Source organism: Hippopotamus amphibius, chromosome 5, assembly GCF_030028045.1.
Source record: "Hippopotamus amphibius kiboko isolate mHipAmp2 chromosome 5, mHipAmp2.hap2, whole genome shotgun sequence".
In the NCBI taxonomy this organism is placed as follows: domain Eukaryota; kingdom Metazoa; phylum Chordata; class Mammalia; order Artiodactyla; family Hippopotamidae; genus Hippopotamus; species Hippopotamus amphibius.
Window position 1 is genome coordinate 43670333 of NC_080190.1, and position 24717 is coordinate 43695049.

Here is a 24717-nt window from a genome sequence, read left to right on the forward strand (position 1 = left end):
GCCCTGGTCCAGGAAGATCCCACATGCCATGGAGCAACTAAGCCTGTGAGCCACAACTACTGAAGCCTGCGTGCCTAGAGCCTGTGCTCCACAACAAGAGAAGCCCCTGCACTGAGAAGCCTGCGCACTGCAAAGAAGAGTAGCCCCTGCTCACCACAAGTAGAGAAAGCCCTGGCTCGGCAACGAAGACCCAACGCAGCCAAAAAGAAAAAAAAAAAGTACGATGCAAGTGACACATATAAATTCAAAACTTCTGTAGCCACATTAAAAAAATTAAAAATAAAAATGGTGAGATTAATTTAATGTATTTATTTAAATCTATCCAAAAATGATCATTTCAGTATGTAATCCACACAAAAAATATTAAGGAGATATTTTACTTTCTTTTTTTGTTTTTTTGTACTAAGCCTTTGAAATCTGGTGTGTATTTTATACTTACAGTGCCTCTCATTTGGATCTGTCACTTTTCAAGCACTCAATAACCACATGGAACTAGTGGCTACTATATTGGACAGTTATAAGGATTTCCTATCTTACACAGAACAAAATTTTAAATCCTTCAAGTGGCCTCTGAGATCCTCTATAACTCATTTCCTACCTTGACATCTATATCTTGGTATCATAAGTATGCTCTTAACTCTGGATTCTCCTATCTGCAGTGTCCTCTCTCTGGGATAACTCCCCTCCTCCACCCCTGCTTCCCCACATCACCACAGACACATGACTTTCTCCCTCATTCCTTCAGGTTTCTGTTCAGATTTCACCTTATTAGAAAGGTTCTCCTCAATTATCCTATTTGAAATGATACTTCTCATCCATATTTTATATTGTTACTTTTGTCTTTATCACAATTATCATTACTTAACATCACATTATAAATTCTTATTCTTTTTCTATTTGCTGTTTTCCCCCAACAGAATGTAAGCTTCATGGGAACAGGGGCTTTGTTTTAGTTCACTGCTAAATCTCCAGTGCTTACACCCTGGAATTACCCTTTATTTAATGACTAAATTGCCAGCTTCAAGATATGGAAATTAGGAATCAAAAAGTTTAATTTCCTGACCCAAGACCTCCTAGTCACTGGTGGGCCAGGGCTTGAGCCTCGGTCCTCTGAATTCAAAGGAACAGCCTTCCTAGCCTCCTAATATATATCACTTGGGAATTTCACACAAGTTTTCCCCAAAGTGTTTTCTTACAGGAGTTTGAACAGAATAAATATGCATTGTGACTTTTTCTCTTTACAAATTATAATGCTCTAAATTAGGAGTTGCTAATTTAGAGCCCACAGGCTAAATCCACCCTACTACCTCTTTTTGGAAATAAAGTTTTATTTCCAAATGGATTTTGCTATAAAAATTACTAAGTATTGTTAACATTTAAATATTATAATTAAAGAATTATTTTAATGAAATAAAATTTAAATAACATTAAAAGTACAAACATATTTTTAAATTTATTATTACTAAACTATTAATATATCCCTTTACAGAAAGTTCCCTGAGCTCCCCCAAGGGTAGGTCAAAATAATCAAAGATAGCGTGTTTATTGATTTACTTTTCAACTTCTCCTTTCCCCACAACACCAAGTCTTTATTACGCAGATTTAAGACAATATAAGTGCTGGCACTTACTTTTTACTGTTTCATAGGTTTTCTTCCCAACAGACTTCATAATTCTTATCCCAGAAATACACATTTTGGCTAGATTTCTAAAGTATGTTTGGAACCTTAATTCCAGGAGCTATAAATTAATTACACAGACATATTTCAGATGCTACGTAAATATTTCATGGAAATAGGCTCTTCCACACCAAACAGTAACTACGTCAATACAGTCCTAATTTCACTGAATTTTCATATTATATTTAGAAAGTAAGAGAGCATTTGACCAACTCTGAGAGCTAAGTTATCATTTCTGACTCATATTGTAATACAATATTTCTAAACTTTTTTATTTACACTTTTGAAAATGCCATTTCTACAGATTCTTAAGGATTTAAATTTTAGAATCCCAAACTTCTTTTATTTATCTGGGCTTCATGGTGAAGTGGAAAGAGAAAGGAAGAAGATACAGAATGTAGACATTTCTTAGCTTCTTTAGACACTATTGCCAATCATTTGTAGGTTATAATAAGGTCTCCTTAACCTTATCCTCACAGTTTTTCTACTCCTTAATCTCAAGAATTTCTAAGAGAAAAACAAGGCTCACAAAGAGATACATATACATGCTAAGGTTAACCTAAAATACTTCAAAACATACACATGAAAGGCCACTTGTAAGGGGCATAGCTTCTCATTATGGGGGGATTTGCTGAACTTATTAATATAATTAAAAAGAGATGTGTATCATTACAAAGAGTCATTGGTTAATTCCATAAACATTAAAAAGCAAAGTAACAAAAAAAATTTTGCAGTAGAGCCATTAAAGCCAGTTCCAAAGGAGTGGTAAGTAAGTATTATCATGCCTATAGCAATTAACATTCACTCTTTGAGAATTCTGTTTTCCAGGCTCTAAGCTCTTAGCTATCAAAGGATACTGACCCATTCTAAAAAACCTTCCCCATTGTGACATGGATATATTAGGTCATTAATTTTTTTTTTAACTCTCCAAATTTGTATTGATTTTGTGCTTATAAGGAAAACTGTGGATTATGTAGATCTAGCCTCATATATGGCCTCATATATGGGTATGCCTAAAGGAAAAAGGAAAAGTGATGATTATATGGAGTTCAAGTTTTCCCTTCTTAAGACAGGAATGTCTCATAGGTAATATGGAAAATAGCTTTGATGATGATGTGATTTGTCATCTAAGAATGTCTACAGGAAATGAATGTGTTGGTTAGTCTGGTCACTGGAACATAAATTCCTGTTTTTAATTAACAAATTTGTACTCCACTCTCTACCTTGGCTACATGTATGTTTTCATTATGCCCTCCATCCCCACTCCACCCCACCCTGGGACACTGAGAGTGAGTATTTGGGGCTTCATGATGCTGAATTAGATCTAACAGTCATTATCTCCACTTCCATCTTCCATCTACTAAAGGAGCTTTCAAAAAGGAATCATAATGACTACATACTATGTGATTCCAAGGGTAAGATGTTCTGGAAAAGGTAAAACTATGGAGATAGAAGAGCACTGATTTCTAGGGGTTAGTGGAGAAGGGACATTTGAATAGGTGAAGCATGGAGGATTTTTTAGAGCAGCGCATCTATTCTGTATGATACTACAATAATGGATACATGTCATTATACATTAGTCCAAAACACTGTATGTACATCAAGAGTGAACCCTATGTAAACTATGGATTTGGGATGATTATGATGTGTCAGCCTAGGTTTGTTGATTGCATCAATAACAAATGTACTACTCTGGTACAAGATGTGGATAGTGAGGGAAGCAGTATGTGTGGGGGAAAGAAGTATATGGGTATTCTCTGTATCTTTTGCTCCATTTCCTATGAACATAAAACTGCTCTGAAAAATAAAGTCTCTTTTTGAAAAAAGAGATCCAAAACTTTTGTGCTTAACAATCTCTAAATTAACACAGATTTTTAGAAAAAACAAACAAAGAAACAAAAATCTCTAAAATGGAATCTGGCATGTGTCTGGTATGCTTACTGCATTAACAAATTTATGCTTAATTCTATCAAAAGTAACACAAGATTAACAACCTTATCCCAATTTTCAAGACGAGAAAATGTGGTCCTAAGTGTTAAATATCTTTCCCAGAGGTCACATAGCTATAATAGGATTCAAACTTGTTGTTTGAATCCATAATATTAGCTCCATTACGAAACTATGCTCTTTGAATAGAACATGCAAAAACTCTGGTATCTGTCTGCCTTACCCTACTGACTTTGGGTCACTAATCTCATTTGTGTGGAATATCTGTTATTCACTGAATGTTCACAATTTCCATTGTCCTAGATGACTTATATTATTTAGTTCTCACAACAATTCTATGGTAAGAGTTTTATCTGGTCAACAAATGGTAAAACTGAGTCTAGGGAAGATTAAATTATTTCTCCAAGCTTGTGTTTCACAACCAATATTATATGAAGTAAAAGCTCCTTTCACAGTGATATATTTCTCTTAAGACTTGAAAGATGCCTGATTTTTCTTTTTCATATCTTCATATTCATGTAAGAGGAATAAATCATATAATTGCTATGAAATTATACTTTTATGTTGCCTTTTTTTCAGTTTTTATAAATTTTGTCTCAATATGAAGAAAAGGGCAACATGATTTTGCTTGTATAAAATTTTCATTCAGTAAAATGCATCGAATGCTTACTATATAAGTGGAATTATAGTAGTGAAAAGTAGATTTCCTATCCTTATGAAGCTTATATTAAATTGATATATAATATAAACATTAGCTAATGCTTTGAAAAAAAGCAAAACAAAGGATTAGAGGCTGAAAAGAGTGTCATCTATTTTGTGTAGTGTAATCAGAAAAAGCCTGCCTCAACAGATGACATTAAAAGCAGCTAAGAGACAGGCATAATTCTAACTTTTTTTCAGGTGTAATCAGCTATTATTTTAATAAAGGTTAAGCATGTATAACCACTTTTGCTGAAGTAAACAAGACACTGTGTGATTACTATTCCATGCTTAAATGTTGATAATCACCTCTTTCATAGGACATTTTATGTGACACCCAAAGATTAAATTTTATGAAGCATCAAGAAGTAATTGTTGTAAAGCACATATGCTTTTATTACAGGAGAGTTCCTCATGCCTTAATCAGTGCCTATTGTGTTTTATTTGATGCATAATTAATAAAAGGCTGGCTATCTATCTGAAGCTTCTTCTGGAAACTTGGAAGTGTAAGACATTTTGTTCAAGAGAGGCAAATTGACAGTAATTGACATCTGTCAACCTGAACTCAATAGAAGACAAGGAATAACTAGTAAATACCAGTATAAAATTATTAAATGATGCCCAGCTAGGTTAGGGTAGTTAAGAGTGAAATAGTAAAGACATTTTAATAATCCTTGATAGCATTTAGAACATTAGAGAACTGTGAATTCATAAGCACAACTTTGAGTCAATAATAACATATTCAGCCATGTACAGTGTACACTGTTCAAAAAGCAGAGGGCCATGACATATATTTTAGAATAATTAAAATATATGTTGTTTAAAATTAGTCACCTTGGTTTTTAAAAGAATAAGCTTTTGCCATCTAGACACATCATTTTGAGAAATAGCTTTCCCTGGACTATCTGGATTGCTGAAATAATGAGCTTTTTGAGGAATCTGGGGCCAAAAAAAATCAAGATATAGACTCAAATAATTAACTTATGATTTGTTTCTTACATGCAGAATTTTGAGTTTATGTTGACCCATTAATCAAAGCATTCTGAAGAAAATTTTTCACATCTAATTCTCATTCCTATTTGAAGGTACTCTTAGAATCTTCACATATTTCAAATGAAGCTACCTATTTCAGTAAAGGAGTGAATTAAATTATTTTTAAGAAGGTATTTAAAATGTATGTTGAGTCTGAACACTGTAATGATTAAAATGACAATTCAATAGAAACTATAGCCATATGAAAATAAATATATAAATAAAGAAAAACCATTACTCTGTAAGATCTTCTATCTTTTTTTCCACTAGAGTAGGGGGCACATTAGAAACAATGACTTGCATATCCAGTTGATTGACCACAGAGACCTGAAAGAAGAAAAACAGAATTCACTATAATCAAAAATTAACATTTCTTCCTTCCCCATTCTGCATAGACACAGTGGTTTCACATTTATAAATTTAGGGCTAAGTGATATTTCTAGTTACACAATCTCTACTAGATATGTTGGAGCAGGTTGAGAATGACAGAATAGTTGTTTCATTAGAAGTTACAGAACTCTGACTTTGATGCTGTTGGTTTTTGTGTTTGTTTTCTTGGCTTTTACAAAAGCATAAAAGAAGGGGGTTTTGTGTGTTTTTAAAATTGGGTTATTTAAGAACACTCAGCAAAATGGAAAACCCAGCTTTTAGATTTTATAAATCATAAGAGATCCTTTATTCATTGTGACTAAGAATCTGGGATACGGATAGTTAGACTAATTCGTTCCATGAGATCACCACATGTCGAATTCATGTTTGCTTTAGCTCACCTTATATTTGTGTAGATAAAGAGATAGATACACACAAACTTACAGATGGGGTTGAAATGATCTAATTTAACAGCTGTTTATGAATCCATTCTTTCATGTAACACAGAGTTCCTTCCACGTTCTCATTCAGAAAAATGGAAGAAAAACAATAGCATTTATCTTCTGCTTACAATGTATCATTTATTGCTTTTCTCAATACTCTATAGGAATTAACACTCATTTAATTCTACAAATCACCATATCAGGTAGTTATGACCACCATTCCAATTTTTAAATATGAAAACTAATAAAACAAAGAGACATTAATAACTTGGACCCAATTAAGCACAATCTCCAGAACATATGCTCTTTACTATTACCCAATACAGATGTAAAACATGTAAAGTCAAATCATACAGTCCTGCATGTACATTACAAATGATTAAAACTGTGTAAATGCATATGCACCAGGACTCTGTATTAGGTATTTTTAGCACTATATATCTGAATATAATTTATACTAGGGAATAACTTCATGTTTACATATATTTCTGATATAGGCTCCAAGTTCTCTGCATATAGTTGCTCATAGATACCCAATCAAGAGTCACAAACTCAAATGTCTTCAGGGACCAGGCAGGTGACCTAAACGAGTGATGTAGCCAAAGTATGAAATGCAAGGGAGAATTGTTAAGTCTCTCAAATCAGAGAGCACATGACTCCTGTGAAGAGGTCAGCTACTACTCATCTCTACTGAATATTGCCATGTGGGAAAACAGGTCCAGATTTGCTGGAGTTTTCCATTTTTCAGGAAAAGAAATACTATGTGAAATATTTACAACTAATTTGAAAACTTTAAAATCATTGTGTGGGCTTAAAAATTCATGTCTGCAGATTATGTTAAGCCAGGTGTCTATTTTACTACCACCTATGAGCAAATCGCTAACACTGGCAGTTCCAACCCTGAATCCCTAACTCATTATAGGCATCTGGGATTAAATGTTTAAATTTCCCTTAAACATGTATATGAATCTTGATTGTGTCTTCACATACACACAAAATCTGAGTTCATTAGAAAAAGGGATTATCACAGTTTTTGTGTAACTGTCTTTTTATCTTTTTGTATCAGTCTTGAATAAAAAGAGACATAAATTACATATAAGGTTTTTTGCTATTTTTTTGTTTTGTTTTCTGTTTTTTGTTTTAGGTTTTAGTAGTAAAAATACATCATAAAAATCTCTATAGAAATATATACGAGATTTGTGAAAATGTGTTTCCTTCCTTCCTTCCTTCTTTTTCTTCTTTCTTTTCTTCCTTCCTTTCTTATTTTTTTTTTTTCCCTTTCTTTCAACATTGGACCAGGAATGGTTTTAAAAATATTCTGGTCAAAAGCAAAAAGCCTGGAACAAATAGTAATTATGGATTATTTTCTCAACAAGAATAGATTTCTCAACTTCCTTTGGAGTTTGGTAGAACCATAAGATGGAGTTCTGACCAATCGATAGTTAGTGAAAAGGAAGACATAAATATTCTTAAGTCTGTCCCATGTGTTAACCTCCCTTTTCTTTCCCAGTCTCTATCTGAATAAAGAAGTCATAGCAAAGGGCATAGACACATGATGGAAGGAAAACTGAGTCCCTAAATCTCCATTTGCAAGAAAGCTGTTAAGAACGCTACCCAACCATGTATGCTCTCATTGTTGTGTCATATGATAGAAAAGTAAAACTTGTTAGTTTAAACCACTGAAATTTTGGAGTTTTCTGTTGTACAAGCAGCTTACCAAGACAAACACCCAGAGATTTATACACACGGCTGTTAGATTTCACTAATTGTAGATCAATGAAAAACTAGAATTTTAGTTACATTTGGTACAGGGAAATAGTCAAATTTCCCTTTGTATAAATAATTTCTGAGTTTTGGAAGTTAATTTACAAGTAAACTGTTAGAATGCAATCAATTCAAATGCTAGGGACTCTTATTTGGAAGCAAAATTTGGCTTTGCAGATATAAGTAATTCTTATCTGCCTTTAAAGTACTGTGAGTACTTTCTCTTTATTCAGAAGGATAAATTACTTCAATGGGAATTTTTAATTTGTTGAACAAAATGAATTAAGATTTAAGGTCCTCTGGAATATATACATATTAAGCTTACAAATTATCAAAAATATTTCTGCACTTTATTTTGAAAACAGGCTTTTGTACTCTTAAAATTTAAAAAAAATGTATTTCTAATCCTGATAAAATAACAAAAGTCAGACTGCATTTAACTCCAAAAGTAGTTGTCTCAGATTTATGTATATACAGTTAATTTAAAATTTAGAATCTCCTTAAAGTACTGACATATTATTCATGTAGAAGGTACATAGTTTGACTATGCAAATGAAGAGAATAAGCTATGATAGTTTAAATTTTTATCTTTCAAAAATATTCTATGTCCCTGAATCATTGGTTTCTTCTGTCATCTATAGTAAAGATATTTATGTTTGAGTCCTAAATTTTATTTATGTTACTTTTCTAGTATAGACTTTTTACAAACACTTTCAGAAATAAACATTACTTTATTACACTAAACACTTTAAAAATTCTGCTTTAAAATTGCTTCATTTAATTTTTTATGCCTTAATTACTAACAAAAGTTTTTCTAAAAAATTATTTTTTATCATTTTTGGTATTGATCTTTGTAATGGATTAAAATTACTAGGTAGGACCAAAAGGAAAAAAATAACATTTGTGCAGCACATAATTCCAAAAAGAGATTATCAATTTACATACTTTATTATTTCTAAATCCTTTTAATTCTCATAAACCTCTTGTAATTTCTTTTTTCTATTCATTCTCATATAGTTTAGATAGTGCAGTCCAGTAGAAATATAATGTAAAACACAAAACATGCCAGATATGTAATGTTCAATTTTCTGGTAATCACAATAGAAAGATAAAAAATCATGAAATTAATTCAATAATACATTTAACCCAATATATTCAATGTATTATCATTCAAACATGTAATCAATCTAAAACAACTTACTAAGGAGACCTTTTACATTTTTTTTTATATTAAGTCCTTAAAGTCCAGTGTGTATTTTACACAGTACATCTAAATGCAACCAAGCTACATTTCAAGTGCACAGAAGCCACATATGGCAAATAGCTAGCATACTGGACAGTGAAGTTCTACAGACCCGCACAATCTTGCTTGGACTGGTCACTGTTTCTTCTAACTGGTCTCTGGGGCCATCTCACTTTTCTTGAAAAGGAAGAGGTATCGTAACAATTTCTTTAAGATAATTGTGTATATTTTCTTCAACACTCCACCAAAACTCAAGTGGTAATTTATTCAAGGTTAGTTTCAATGTGAAATCTAAAACCATGTTCAGTTCTACTAAAGTATATTTACCTATCTTACACTTTGAATGGATCTTTTATCTGTGAATATTTTCTAACATCTTGCATTGGCCATTTGGAAAATTTTGGTTCACTGAATATTACAGATATTTCAAATGACACATTTCATTACACAATATCAAGAAAAAAAAAGCATTCTTTAATATGACCACTGATCTCATCAGAAAAGTCTCTGAGTAATGGGAAGCCGTCAAGTTCACAGTGGTGAACACATGCTTCCCAGTATTCTAATTTGTGCTTGAAGGCTTGAATGTCATCATTAACAACAAATACTGTCAGTTGTTTTCCCTGAATTGACAGTCTCACCCCATTCATTTTTGTGTAAGTGCCTATCAAATATTCAAGTCTGAATAACCATATTTTATCTCTAAGTTATTTTTTCAAATAGAAAGCTATTCCTTGAAAAGAGCAGCTAATTCAACTTGCATAGAGCATTTATCTGAGACAACCATGATACTTCCATATACACCAGAAGTGCTTTATAGCTATTTCCTATTTCATTACAGAAAATACTGAAAAGGTGTTTAGTCAAGAGTAGACATTTGTTAAAATTAATAAGTTTTACTGCTTAAATAAGAGCATTCTTAGCTGAAAGATTTCTTTGTTTTTCTGTTTACGTATGGCTATGAAGCATACAATGGCAGCAGCAGGGCAAATGCAGCACTGTAAAAAGGCAAATCATGTCCTAGTATCCTAGTGTCCAAAAAGAGTTTTGATATCATGGGTCCTGAAATGATGTGGGGACCCTCAGGTTTTAGTGGGCCACACTTTGAGAACTGCTAACTTATATTGTAAAAGAGGGGTCATTCATTCACTGAACACATAGGCATTTAGTACTCATTCAATGACAGGAATTATTCTAGGAGCCTGAGATACATCAGGAATTTAAATAAGTAAATAAATAATAACCTGTCATCATAGAGTTTTTCTGAGGAAAAAAAACATGAATATAAATCCTTTGAAAAAAGAAAGCAATAAGGAGGTGTAAGTGACACAGTATGTTGCACTATTAACTAGGATGATGAGAGTATGCCTCACTGTGAAATACATTCTTGCAAATATTTAGAAGCGATAAGCTGGTTCTGAATACATTTGGGGAAAGAGCATTCTCAGTAGAGCCACTGAAAAATCTCTAAAGTGAGAGTATTTCTGGCTACTTGAGGAACAGCAAATTGGCCAATATTATTGGGCTTGAAGGAGTTAGAGGGAGAAGAGTAGAAAATGGATCATTGGAGGTCAGATTACCAAGGGCTTCATAGTCTTCCATAATGATCTAAGATTTTCTTTGAAAGAATTGACGTGATATTAGAAAGAATTGAGGCGATATTAGAAAGTTCTGAGCAGAGAGATAATAGGGCCTGAATTACATTTTAAGATATCACTTTACTTGCTATATTAAAAACAGATTTTGGAAGGGCAAGAGTGAAAACATGAGAGCAAGTTAGTGAGTTTTTGCAATGATACAGGTGAGTTATGATGATTGTTCAATCAAATTGTAACAGAAGTATTGGAAAACGTGCAGATAACACACATATGTAGCATATGTATGTGGCAGTACACATATATACACAACATTATTTACTGAAGAATTAAATGTGTGGTTGAGGAGAGAAAGGAAATAAGAAATTCTTAGCCTAAGGAATTCAAAGTTCGTTTGGTCATCAAGCAAAATTGGGAAGACTATAGGTGGAGAGGTGTGATGAGAAAGAGGAGTTCAATAGACTGAAAGTAAAGGGATGGAAAAAGATATTCCATGCAAATGGAAGTCAAAAGAAAGCTGGAGTAGCAATACTCATATCAGACAATTAGACTTGAAAGTAAAGACTGTTAAAAGAGACAAGGAAGGACACTACATAATGATCAAGGGATCCATTCAAGAAGAACATATCACAATGGTAAATAATCTATGCCCCCAACATAGGAGCACTTCAATACATAAGGCAAATGCTAACAGCTCTAAAAGGGGACATCGACAGTAACACAATAATAGTGGGAGACTTGAACACCCCACTTACATCAATGGACAGATCATCCAAACAGAAAATAAATAAAGACACACAAGCTTTAAATGACACATTAGACCATCTCGACCTAAGTGATATTTACAGGACATTCCATCCAAAAACGACAGACTACACGTTCTTCTCAAGTGCACATGGAACATTTTCCAGGATTGATCACATCTTGGGTCACAATTCAAACCTCAGCAAATTCAAGACAATTGAAATCATATCAAGCATCTTCTCAGACCACAACGCCATGAGACTAGATATCAATTACAGGAAAAAAACTGCAAAAAATACAAACACATGGAGGCTAAACAATTCACTCTTAAACAACCAAGAAATCACTAAAGAAATCAAAGAGGAAATCAAAAAATATCTAGAAACAAATGACAACGAAAACACAACAACCCAAAACCTATGGGACGCAGCAAAAGCAGCTCTAAGAGGGAAGTTTATAGCAATACAGTCCTACCTTAAGAAACAAGAAAATGATCGAATAAACAACCTAACCTTACACCTAAAACAACTAGAGAAAGAAGAACAAAGAAACCCCAAAGTGAGCAGAAGGAAAAAAATCATAAAGATCAGAGCAGAAATAAATGAAAAACAAAGGAAGGAAACCATAGCAAAAATAAATAAAACTAAAAGCTGATTCTTTGAGAAGATTAACAAAATTGATAAACCATTAGCCAGACTCATCAAGAAAAAAAGGGAGAAGATGCAAATCAACAGAATTAGAAATGAAAGAGGAGAAGTAACAATGGACACCTCAGAAAGACAAAAGATCATGAGAGACTACTACAAGCAACTATATGCCAATCAATTGGATAACCTGGAAGAAATGGATAAACTCTTAGAAAAATACAATCTTCCAAGACTGAACCAGGAAGAAATAGAAACCATGAACAGACCAATCACAAGTACGGAAATTGAGGCAGTGATTAAAAATCTCCCAACACACAAAAGCCCAGGACCAGATGGGTTCATGGGCGAATTCTATCAAACATTTCGAGAAGAGTTAACACCTATCCTTCTCAAACTCTTCCAAAATATTGCAGAAGGCCGAACACTCCCAAACTCATTCTACGAGGCCACCATCACCCTGATACCAAAACCAGGCAAAGATGTCACAAAAAAAGAAAACTACAGATCAATATCACTGTTGAATATAGATGCAAAAATCCTCAACAAAATACTAGCTAACAGACTCCAACAGCACATTAAAAACATCATACACCATGATCAAGTGGGGTTTATCCCTGGGATGCAAGGATTCTTCAATAGATGCAAATCAATCAACGTGATACATCATATCAACAAATTGAAGGATAAAAACCATATGATCATCTCAGTAGATGCAGAAAAAGCTTTTGACAAAGTTCAACATCCATTTATGATAAAAGCTCTCCAGAAAATGGGCATAGAAGGAAATTACCTCAACATAATCAAAGCCATATATGAAAAACCAAAAGCCAACATCGTTCTCAATGGGGAAAAACTAGAAGAATTCCCTCTAAGAACAGGAACAAGACAAGGGTGTCCACTCTCACCATTATTATTCAACATAGTTTTGGAAGTTTTAGCCACAGCAATCAGAGAAGAAAAAGAAATTAAAGGAATCCAAATTGGAAAAGAAGAAGTAAAATTGTCACTCTTTGCAGATGACATGATATTTATATATAGAAAACCCTAAAGACTCTACCAGAAAACTGCTAGCACTAATGGATGAGTTTAGTAAAGTAGCAGGATACAAAATGAATGCACAGAAATCTCTTGCATTCCTATACACTAACAACAGAAGAGCAGAAAGAGAAATTAAGGAAACTCTCCCATTCACCATTGCAACAAAAAGAATAAAATACCTAGGAATAAACCTGCCTAAGGAGGCAAAAGATCTGTATGCAGAAAACTTTAAGACATTGATGAAAGAAATCAAAGACGACACAAACAGATGGAGGGACATACCATGTTCCTGGATTAGAAGAATCAACATAGTGAAAATGACTGTATGACCCAAGGCAATTTACAGATTCAATGCAATCCCGATCAAATTACCCATGGCATTTTTCACAGAACCGGAGCAAGAAATCTTACAATTTGTATGGAAACGCAAAAGACCCTGAATAGCCAAAGCAATCTTGAGAAGGAAAAATGGAGTTGGTGGAATCAGGCTTCCTGACTTCAAACTATACTACAAGGCCATAGTGATCAAGACAGTATGGTACTGGCACAAAAATAGAAAGGAAGATCAATGGAATAGAATAGAGAACTCAGAAGTAAGCCCAAACACATATGGGCACCTTATCTTTGACAAAGGAGGCACGAGTATACAATGGAAAAAAGACAGCCTCTTCAATAAGTGGTGCTGGGAAAATTGGACAGCAACATGTAAAAGAATGAAATTAGAACACTTCCTAACACCATACACAAAAATAAACTCCAAATGGATTAAAGACCTACATGTAAGGCCAGACACTATCAAACTCCTAGAGGAAAACACAGGCAGAACACTCTAGGACATCCATCAAAGCAAGATCCTTTTGGACCCACCTCCTAGAATCATGGAAATAAAATCAAGAATAAACAAATAGGACCTCATGAAACTTAAAAGCTTTTGCACAGCGAAAGAAACCATAAACAAGACTAAAAGGCAACCCTCAGAATGGGAAAAAATAATTGCCTGTGAAACAACAGACAGGATTAACCTCCAAAATATACAAGTAGCTCATACAGCTTAATACCAAAAAAGCAAATAACCCAATCCACAAATGGGCAGAAGACCTAAATAGGCATTTCTTCGAAGAAGACATACAGATGGCCAACAAACACATGAAAAGATGCTCAACATCACTACTCATCAGAGAAATGCAAGTCAAAGCCACAATGAGGTATCACCTCACACCAATCAGAATGGCCATCATCACAAAATCTGGAAACAACAAATGTTGGAGAGGGTGTGGATAAAAGGGAACTCTCCTGCACTGTTGGGAATGTAAGTTGGTACAGCCACTATGGGAAACAATTTGGAGGTTCCTTAAAAAACTACAAATAGAACGACGATATGATCCAGTAATCCCACTCCTGGGCATATACCCAAAGAAAACCATAATCCCAAAAGAAACTTGTACCATAATGTTTATTGCAGCACTATTTACAATAGCCAGGACATGGAAGCAACCGAAATGCCCATCAACAAATGAATGGATAAAGAAGATGTGGCATATATATACAATGGAATATTACTCAGCTATAAAAAGGGATGAGATGGAGCTATATGTCATGAGGTGGATAGACCTAGAGTCTGTCATACATAGTGAAGTAAGTCAGAAAGAGAAAGACAGATATTGTATGCTAACTCACATATACGGAATCTAAAAATGGTACTGATGAACTCAGTGACAAGAACAAGGACGCAGATACAGAGAATGGACTGGAGAACTCGAGGTTTGGGAGGGGGCGGGGGGTGAAGGGGAAGCTGAGACGAAGCAAGAGAGTAGCATAGACATATATATACTACCAACTCTAAAATATATAGTCAGTGGGAAGTTGTTGTATAACAAAGAGAGTCCAAATCGAGGATGGAAGATGCCTTAGAGGACTGGGGCGGGGAGGGTGGGGGGGACTCGAGGCGGGGGGGAGTCAAGGAAGGGAGGGAATACGGGGATATGTGTGTAAAAACAGATGATTGAACTTGGTGTACCCCCAAAAAAATAATTAAAAAAAAAAAAAGAAAGAGGAGTTCAGCTTAGGAAACATTAAATAGATCTTTGGTAGATATTCAAGTGTAACGTTGAATATACAGTGATATATACGAATTTGCTGTTCAGGAATGAGCTTTGAAATGAAGATATAAATTTGAGACTTTATATATATATATATATATAGACAATATTTTAAAGTTTGTGGGACTGAATGAGTTTAGAGAGTGCAGATAGAAAAGAGAATTAATGTCTGAGTTCTAAGAAACATCGACCAAAATGTCAGGAGAAGAAAATGACAGCAAAAGAGACTGAGAAAGAATGAACAGTGAGGGAAGAGAAAAGCAAGAGAGAATGGTGTCCGGAAAGCCTAGGAAAGGTAAGAATCAGCTACTGCTGATGGTTCAACTAAGATGAAGACTGAAATTACTAGCACATTTAATAAGTGAAAGCCACTGATGATGCGGACATAAGCAGTTTTGGATGAGTGTTGAGAGACAAATTTTTATTCAAGAGGGTTTAAGAGAGATTATATGGTGAGAAATTAGAGTTGGCTCTAAAAATGAATTTTTCCAGAAATGGAGTGGTAGCTGGAAGGAGACGTAGGTCATGAGGATTTTTCTTTATAATTTTTGAAGATAGGAAAAATAGCAGAGTTATGGGAATAATCAAATAAAGAGGGGATATTGTTACTGACAATGTATAAAAGAAGTAGGAGAGTTGCTGAAACAGTGGCCTAGTGCTGGTGAGCAGATTTGAATCTGTTGCACACGTAGAAGTAATGGTTCCAGGTGAAAACATAGAGAATTCATCTAAACAAACAGTAAATAAGGCAAAGAATGTTGGTGAAAATATTGGTAGGTAGGTGGATTTAGTGGCAGGAGTTGTAGAAACATCTTCTAAATGGCTTATCTTTCAGTGAAATAGGATGCCAGGTAGGCAACAGTGAGGATGATGAAACATTGGAGGATTGTGAGAGAGAAGCTCTTCCAGGAGAGAAAGAACATGAATGGACCAGGAAATATAGTGTGGTTATTCGACAACATAAGAGCTCACTTGGGGGCTTTCATCATCAATTTAAAGTAGGACTAACTATATAATTGTATATGTTTTTGCAGGCATTCAGCATGGATATAGGTCCGGAGAAAGGAGAAAGTGGGAATTAACTAGAGTTATGTTTTTTCCAAGTGAGTGTGATATAAGGAGAGAGGGCAAGGAAGTTGAATTTTTATGAGACTGAATGCTTATAATAATTGATAATGCACTATAAATCTGGCAAGCAGGAAAGAGAAAACATGAGGGGTAGAGGGAGAAATGAAAACACAGTAGGATAAACAGAAAATAGATGGAAAGTCTGGTGGAGATAAATGAGAGCTGGTGTTAGCTGAACACATCCAGTATGATGTTCAAAGAGTGAGAGGTTTGAAACGGAGCTTATGGAGAGGGTGCCCGTAGTGGTAATGGCAAAAATAACTCAGGTTTTAAGTGGTTACAACCAGATGGAGAGTAAAGCCATTGGAGGAAAGGCATTCAAGAGATTGTAAATTCAGGATATTGGAAGAATCATCTCTGCATATAATGAAATTGTCAAAACTCAGGACAAGAGGATCTTTGGAGAAAGTAACTCAGGAGTGAAACTCATTGAGATGTGCTGGGAATTGATCGAGGGGCTGGAAGACCCCAACAATAAAGTGAGGCAGCGAGTGATAGTCAGATGATGAGAACCAAGGCTGATTCTTAGGAAGGAGGGTCTAGAAGCATCGATGTTGTACACTGAGGATCCTACACTGCCAGTGGGTAGTACAAAGTCTGTGACAAACAAAACAGAAAATAATACAAACACAACAGTGTAAAACAACTATACCCCAATAAAAACCGAAAGAAAAAAAAAAGCTACTGCTTAAGAAAGCAGCAGTAGAAGTAGCATCCTCAGGGGAGACCCAGATTTGCATTAAGTAAGAAGGTTTTATCTAAATTAAAAATTGTATCTTCACTCACCTTTACTTTTTTTTCAATGATTTCCCATTATTTTAGGAAAAAGTTTTAATATTTTTAATGACAAGTGTTTACAATGGTAATGATACATATAGCTTTTACTAGTTTCATCAGAAAAAAGTTTAAATAATTCACACTCCCAAAGTTGGCTGCAATTCCATAGGATAGATGCTTTGCTGCTGAACAATTTAAATAAATGCCAATGTCAGACTGCCCCTGGTAATAACCTACCACTGAGCTTGTGTACAGCCTAAGAAAAAGTCAGAGTGAAAAAGTGATATTATTAACTGAAGCCAAACATAACTTAGTCAAGGATCACCAATGTCACCAATGAGGAGTTTGGTAAAACAAGGAAATCACCTCTGCTGGAATATAAATTGCTCCAATACATTTCCTTTTGTTTTCTTAATTACAAAAGGCCTAAAAGTAATTTAAACAGTAATAAAAATTTCATATATTTTAATTTCTACAGGACAATTCTGTGAAGCATTTTAAAATTGTAAGTGGCTCCAGCCAACTTTATATTAGAAATGAGATCTACAGAGCAAACAGAAAACCAGTGCTTAAGACATGGCTGTCACAGTCATATTTAAAAACAATATGATGCATTTCTGAAATGTCAAAAAAAATAAACCACCATAAAGCTGTACTTTTTAATACTCTAAACTATATATATTAACAACCTGGATGAAAATTAATCACATTGATGTCTTAGAAAACCTATTTCAAACACTTAAAAGTTCTAAAAGTTGAAACACTGACTCCTGGTTAGTACTGCATGTGCCCCCTTTATCTCAAGGTCTATCTACTCACAAGAACATCTGCTTTGCCACTCAAGCCCTTCCCATAGTCGTCCGTTGCGATGACTTGAAACTTGAAGTAAGACCTCCTCATATTATGGAAGAGCATAGCTGTTTTGATAAGCCCTGTGTATGTTTCCACCACGAAGCCTTCTTTTCCCTCTTTAATTGGTGGTATTATGAGTCTGTATGCCATGGCACTATAATTGCCGGTATCTTTATCAGTAGCCTAGGAGGGAAAAAACACAGGTTTTAAATTAATAAGCCGGAAAAAAAAAAACAAAACCTTTATTCAAAGGCTTGTTTCTGTTTCTAAGACTGTTTCTTGTGTAATAATAACACAATAAAGCTCTCCTAAGGTTATATTTTTCTAAATACTGTTACATAGATTTATAGACTTTGTATACACAGGGTTGAATGGCTATTATGAGAAAGATAATGACTGCTGAACCCAAACACAAGGGACAGAGACACTAATTCAGTCCAGTTGATGAACCAAGTGTTTTGATTGGCAAGTTTAATGGTTTCAACTCTGGGCTGAGATCCAAATTGGTTTAAGGATGAAACTGTTTGTTTACCTAACCATTGTCTTGTGTAACAGGCATAGCATGTAATTGTGTTTTTGATCTAACTTATTTCCTAAAGGGGAAAAAAATAGTGAACTAAAATATCTCAAATGACAACAGGACAGTGTTTAGAGCTTTTAAACAATAAATCTAAAGCTCTATAAAGAGATCCTAATTAGTTAATGCGGTATCATAAATAGAGAGGGTTAGAACACCAGTTCAGCCTCCTTTTTCATCACTTGTATCCTGATTAAGCAGATTTGTTTCTGGTCATAGGTACGTGTGTTCCACATGTTGAAGTTTCTTCACATTAAGAATTTTAACAGAAGTTGTTGCTTAGAATACTTTTTTAAAAATATAGTTGTGAGCACAATAATATTAGCCTGGCCCTATGGTTTCTACTTCAGGGAAATTTTTCAGAATGCCAATTTGAGAATTATGTCACAGTGAAATATTTGAAAGAGGAATGGTGGATAAGATAGTCTTAGTGAGTTTATACAAAGCTATGTAACTTTATTGATGATACTAGAGATGTAACATTTATATTATAATTATTATATTTATCTGATTATTCTTATTTTATTAAATATTATGATTAAATACCAGATATCAAGCATTTCTGATTTACCATTACAATGCCAACGATTCTACAAAAATATTTTTGTTTAATATAATTAAAACTCTCTGAAGAATATATTATTGTAGTTACATAAATTAATGCTGTCCAAAAGAACTTTCTGCAATGATGGAAATGCTCTACATGTCCTCTGTTCAATGCAGTAGCCACTAGCCACATATAACCACTGAACATTTGAAATGAGGCTAATGTGACTAAGGAAGTGAAATGTGAGTTTTTTATTAAATGTAAATAGCCAAAGGCTACAAAGTGGTAAAGTTGGGCTACAAGTAATGACAATAATAATAAACAACTGCAAATGTGTGTTGAGATTCAGCATAAGTTTGAATCTCTAGCTCTAAATTCTATATACGTGCTTAACTATTTAAAATATTTCAGGATAACTCTATCTGTTAGACAAGGTAACAAAGTAAAAGAATCCATATATTTTGCTTCAGGATAAAATATTTCTTGAAATTTGTAAGTTAAAATTCTCAGCTTTAAAATAGGACAAGCTAGAACCACCAGTTCATCTCTTTAAATGCTTTGTATGTTTTACGTAATGGCAGAACTTAGTTTCTGCATTAGAGAAATAGTAATTAGATTCCAACATAGGTCACGTTATCACTAAAGAGAAAAAAAAGAAAGAAAAAATAGTTATCAAAGTGTTTATTTTTAAGCTTTAAACACAGGTTTTTATTCATTTAACAAAGTATAGAGCAAGAAATAAAAAGAACATTCCCAACTAACATTAAAAATCAGAGTTTGAATTTAGTAATCAAAGACATTTCTTTTATATACTATAAGCAAATTTAAGACATGCTGAATCAAACATTTGGTTGAATATTATCCTTTCACTTATGATTAACATGGGTTATTCCCCCGAAATAAACATTTTACCATTAATGAAAACTTTACTGAGGTACAAGAAACTGGCACAAAAATGTACAGATCATCAATATATAGCTCAATAAAAATTTGCAAAATATACACATCCAATGGACCAGTACCTGTATCAAGAAATAAAACATTACCAGCATCCCAGAATGTCCATCATGTCCTTCCAGCCACATCCAGTTCCAGAGAAACTACTATCTTGACTTCTAACACCATTAATTACGTATGCCTATTTTTAAAATTTTATATTGATGGGATCATAATATATGGTCTGTTTTCTACCCAACTCCTTTTACTCAACTCTGTGTTGTAAGATTCTAAACCTGAATATTTTAAAATAAACCCTGTATCACAACATAATCACATTTAGAAAAGGCAGTTACAGTAAAATCATCATGATTGCTTGGTATATTAAGTTTCTTTGCACAGTTCTTACTGATTAACTTCCAATTTCAATAAACAAGTAATTTCACTTTGCTCTATTCCTCATTTATTAAATTATTATAACCATAAAGTGCCATATTTTACCTTAACAGATTAAGGTGTTTTTAAACATACCTTTCCTGAAACAAATAATCATTTAATACAAAAATTTGGTTAACTCAGAAATATCTTTTAAAATGTACATTAGGAACAGATTGTGAAAATGAGATACAGGGTTTAAAAAAATCATGTTTATTGGATCATTTTTTTTAATTGAATAAAAGAGTTCTTAAATTCTATAGTGCTTCACAATTTTTAAAAGTTTCACACAGATGATTTTATATAATCCCATAATAACTCCTTTTTTTTCTCCTACCCCTGTATTGCCCGTCCCCCTTTCTCTCCCCCCACTGGTAACCAATGGACTGTTCACTATATCTCTGAGTCTGCTTCTTTTGTGTTTGTTTTTTTCTTCCCCAAATACAATGATAAAAACATGAATGATAAAAATTCCAATAGGTACTCTACTTATGATCAATTTAAAGGATTTTCAAGTTTAACTGTATTCAATTTTCAATAAACACATGATTTAAAACCAAAACCTATATACATTTGACTCTTGCACAACATGGGTTTGAACTGCGGAGGGTCACTTAAAGCCAGTGAATGAGGCTGGGTCAGTCTCGGGTCAACAACCAGTCAAGTACTCTTTAAACCACGAAGTCTATTTACATTATTTGTATCATGTTATGTTATTGCTGCTGTGGTAAGCTAACACGCATTGAGCAATTATAATTTTCCAGGTGCTATGTAAATACTATTCATACATAATCTCATGCCATCCTTTCTACTGAGTAAGTTTTATTGTTATTATTTTATAGGTGAAGAGATGGAGGAACAGAGATTAGTAACTTGCTCATAATCACAAAGGTAGCTGATAGCAAAGATGGGTAGGTCTCATTCTAAAACCTATACTATAACCACTACATTCAATATGTCAGACTAAGTACCAGGACTAAAATCCCAGGGAAAACAACATTAAATGCTAGATAAAAGATCTTAAGAATTTTTCCTAGACATATCAAGGAGATAAGAAGAAAATAATAAATACACAGGTCAACAACTAAGTGAAAGGAAGAATACAAACAGCTTAGTACTGATGGTAGTTTCACTTAGAGGATTTCTGCTGATCTAGGTGAACTTTAAATTTAAGGCCCACTAATAGAAGTGACTCTAATAAGACTCCACTATCAAGAATGCTAAATTCTCATTTTAAGAAATTCATTCACCCTTAAAATGAGAAAACCCTCCTTTACAGCCACCACTGCCACTACCACCCAGTTTTCTAAAAAGAAAACTGCCTGGTTTAAACCTTGATGTTTAATGCAGTGGAGAAAAAACAAACAAAAAACACCACCACCCCCCCAACCCAAAACTTCCTTGAGACTCAATCTATAATCAACACAAGTCTTCATTGGAGTTTGCAGCCTTTATTCACACACTGCCTGTTTGCTCAGCTCAAACCATAATATTATCAATTTGTAATTTCCGTGGTCCTGAACTCTACCTAAATGAAGAGAAAAACCACAGCTGAGAATTTGAGAGACTAATCTTTGACTGATAATGGCCTAACCTCCTGAGACTAATGTTTGACTGATAATGGCCTAACCTCCTCACAGAAGCAAGCACTTTTTCAAAAAAGGTACCTATAGGGACTTCCCTGGTGGCACAGTGGTTAAGAATCTGCCTGCCAATGCCGTGACACAGGTTCCATCCCTGGTCCGGGAAGATCCCACATGCCTTGGAGCAACCAAGCCCATGCACCACAACTACTAAGCCTGTGCTCTAGAGCCCTCATGCCACAACTACTGAAGCCCGTGCACCTAGAGCCCATGCTCCACAACAAGAGAAGCTACTGCAATGAGAAGCCTGAGCACCCCAACGAAGAGTAGCCCCACTCTCAGCAACTAGAGAAAGCCTGCATGCAGCAACAAAGTCCCAATACAGCCAAAAAGTAAATAAATAAAATTTTAAAAAAAGCTACCTACAACTTATGCCTTAAATAATTCTAACAAATAAGTTTCAAGAAAGGTGAAAAGAAAGTCAAATAATTCTCACAGTGAACAAGAAACAAAATATCATGAAAAAAGAATCTGTTGAGATAAAAACATCAAAGTTGTACCCACAAAGGCTTTAGATATTTGAGTTAGCAGACACAAAGCACAAAGTAAATGTTCAGTATGTTTCATTAAATAACAGAGATCTTTAAACTATAAATAAAATGAGAATAGTTGAACATAAGTAAAACAGGTCTTCTAAGAAATGAAAAAATAACAATTGAAATAAAAACCTCATAGCTGAAGTTGTTAGAAGATTAGGCATAGGGCACAAGAGTATTAGTAAACTGAATGACAGAGCAAAAGTTGGGCCTGATGCATTCTGGCGATGCTAAGAACAAGTTTGGAAGAAAATGCTTTGCCTAATATGTCATTAGTGAACTCAAACATGAATAGAGCAAAACAGCCAAGTGGTTTTTTTTTCCCCCAAACTTTTTATTAACAATGTCGTGATAACTTCAGGTGCACAGCAAAGTAACTCAGCCATACATATACATGTATCCATTCTCCCTCAAACTCCCCTCCCATACAGGCTGCCACATAAGACTGAGCAGAGTTCCTTGTACTATACAGTAGGTCCTTGTTGGTTATCCATTTTAAATATAGGAGTGTGTACATGTCATCCCAAACTCCCTATCCCTTCCCCCCATCCTTCCCCCTGGTAACTGTAAGTTGATTCTTTTAAGTCTGTGAGTCTATTTCTGTTTTGTAAATAAGTTCAGTTTTTTATCTTTTCTTTTTAGATTAGCACATAAGGGATATCATACGATATTTCTCTTTCTCTATCTGACTTACTTCACTCAGTATGACAGTCTCTAGGTCCATCCATGTTGCTGCAAATGGCACTTTTTCATTCTTTTTAATGGTTGAGTAATATTCCATTGTATATATGTGTACCACATCTTCTTTATCCATTCCTCTGTTGATGAACATTTAGCTTTTTTCCATGTCTTGGCTATTGTAAACAGTGCTGCAATGAACACTGGGGTGCATGTATCCTTTAGAACCATATTTTTTACTGGATATATGCCCAGGAGTGGGATTGCAGGGTAGCTTTATTTTCAGTTTTTTAAGGAACCTCCATAATGTTCTCTATAGTGACTGTACCAATTTACATTTCCACCAACAGTGTACAAGGGTTCCCTTCTCTCCACACCCTCTCCATCATTTATTGTTTGTGGATTTTTTGATGATAGCTTCTTTGACTGGAGTGAGGTGATATCTCATTGTAGTTCTGACTTGCATTTCTCTAATAATTAGTGATGTTAAACATCTTTTCATGTGCCTCTTGGCCATCTGTATGTCTTCTTTGGAGAAACGTCTATTTAGATCCTCTGCCCATTTTTTGATTGTGTTGTTTGTCTTGATGATATAAGCTGTCTGTAAATTTTGGAGACTAATCCTTTGTTGGTAACATCATTTGCAAATATTTTCTCAAATCTGTGGGTTGTGTTTTCACTTTGTTTATGGTTTCCTTTGCTGTGCAAAAGCTTTTGAGTTTAATTAGGTCCCATTTATTGTTGCTTTTATTTCCATTATTCTGGGAGATGGATCGAAAATGATACTGCTGCGATTTCTGTCAGAGAGTATTCTGGCTGTTTTCCTCTAGGAGTTTTATAGTGTCTGGTCTCACATTTAGATCTTTAATCCATTTTGAGCTTATTTTTGTGTATAGTGTTAAAGAATGACCTAATTTCTTTTTTTTTTTACATGTAGCTGTCCAGTTTTCCCAGCACCATTTGTTGAAGAGACTGTCTTTCCAGCATTGCGTAGTCTTGCCTCCTTTGTCATAGATTAATTGAACATAGGTTCATGGGTTTATTTCTGGGCTTTCTATCCTGTTCCATTGATCTATATTTCTATTTTTGTGTCAGTATTATACTGTTTTGATGACTGTAGCTTTGTAGTATAGTCTGAAGTCAGGGAGCCTGATTGTTCCAGCTCCATTTTTCTTTCTCAAGATTGCTTTGGCTATTCAGCATCTTTTGTGTCTCCATAGAAACTTTAAGATTTTTTGTTCTACTTCTCTGAAAAATACTATTGGTAATTTGATAGGGATTGCATTGAATCTGTAGATTGCCTTGGGTAG

The 24717-nt window shown here is 34.3% G+C and overlaps 1 protein-coding gene across 17 annotated transcripts in view; it reads right to left on the minus strand.

Moving 5' to 3' along the window:
- PCDH15 (protocadherin related 15) overlaps positions 1 to 24717 on the minus strand; it is a 764244-nt gene that overhangs the window by 41348 nt on the left and 698179 nt on the right. For all 17 annotated transcript variants that reach the window (XM_057735541.1, XM_057735540.1, XM_057735538.1 and 14 more), the window contains 2 exons: positions 18023 to 18238; positions 5595 to 5683 (listed from right to left, as the gene is read on the minus strand). In XM_057735541.1, the coding sequence (XP_057591524.1) occupies positions 5595 to 5683; positions 18023 to 18238 (305 nt within the window). The remainder of the gene's footprint in view (positions 1 to 5594; positions 5684 to 18022; positions 18239 to 24717) is intronic.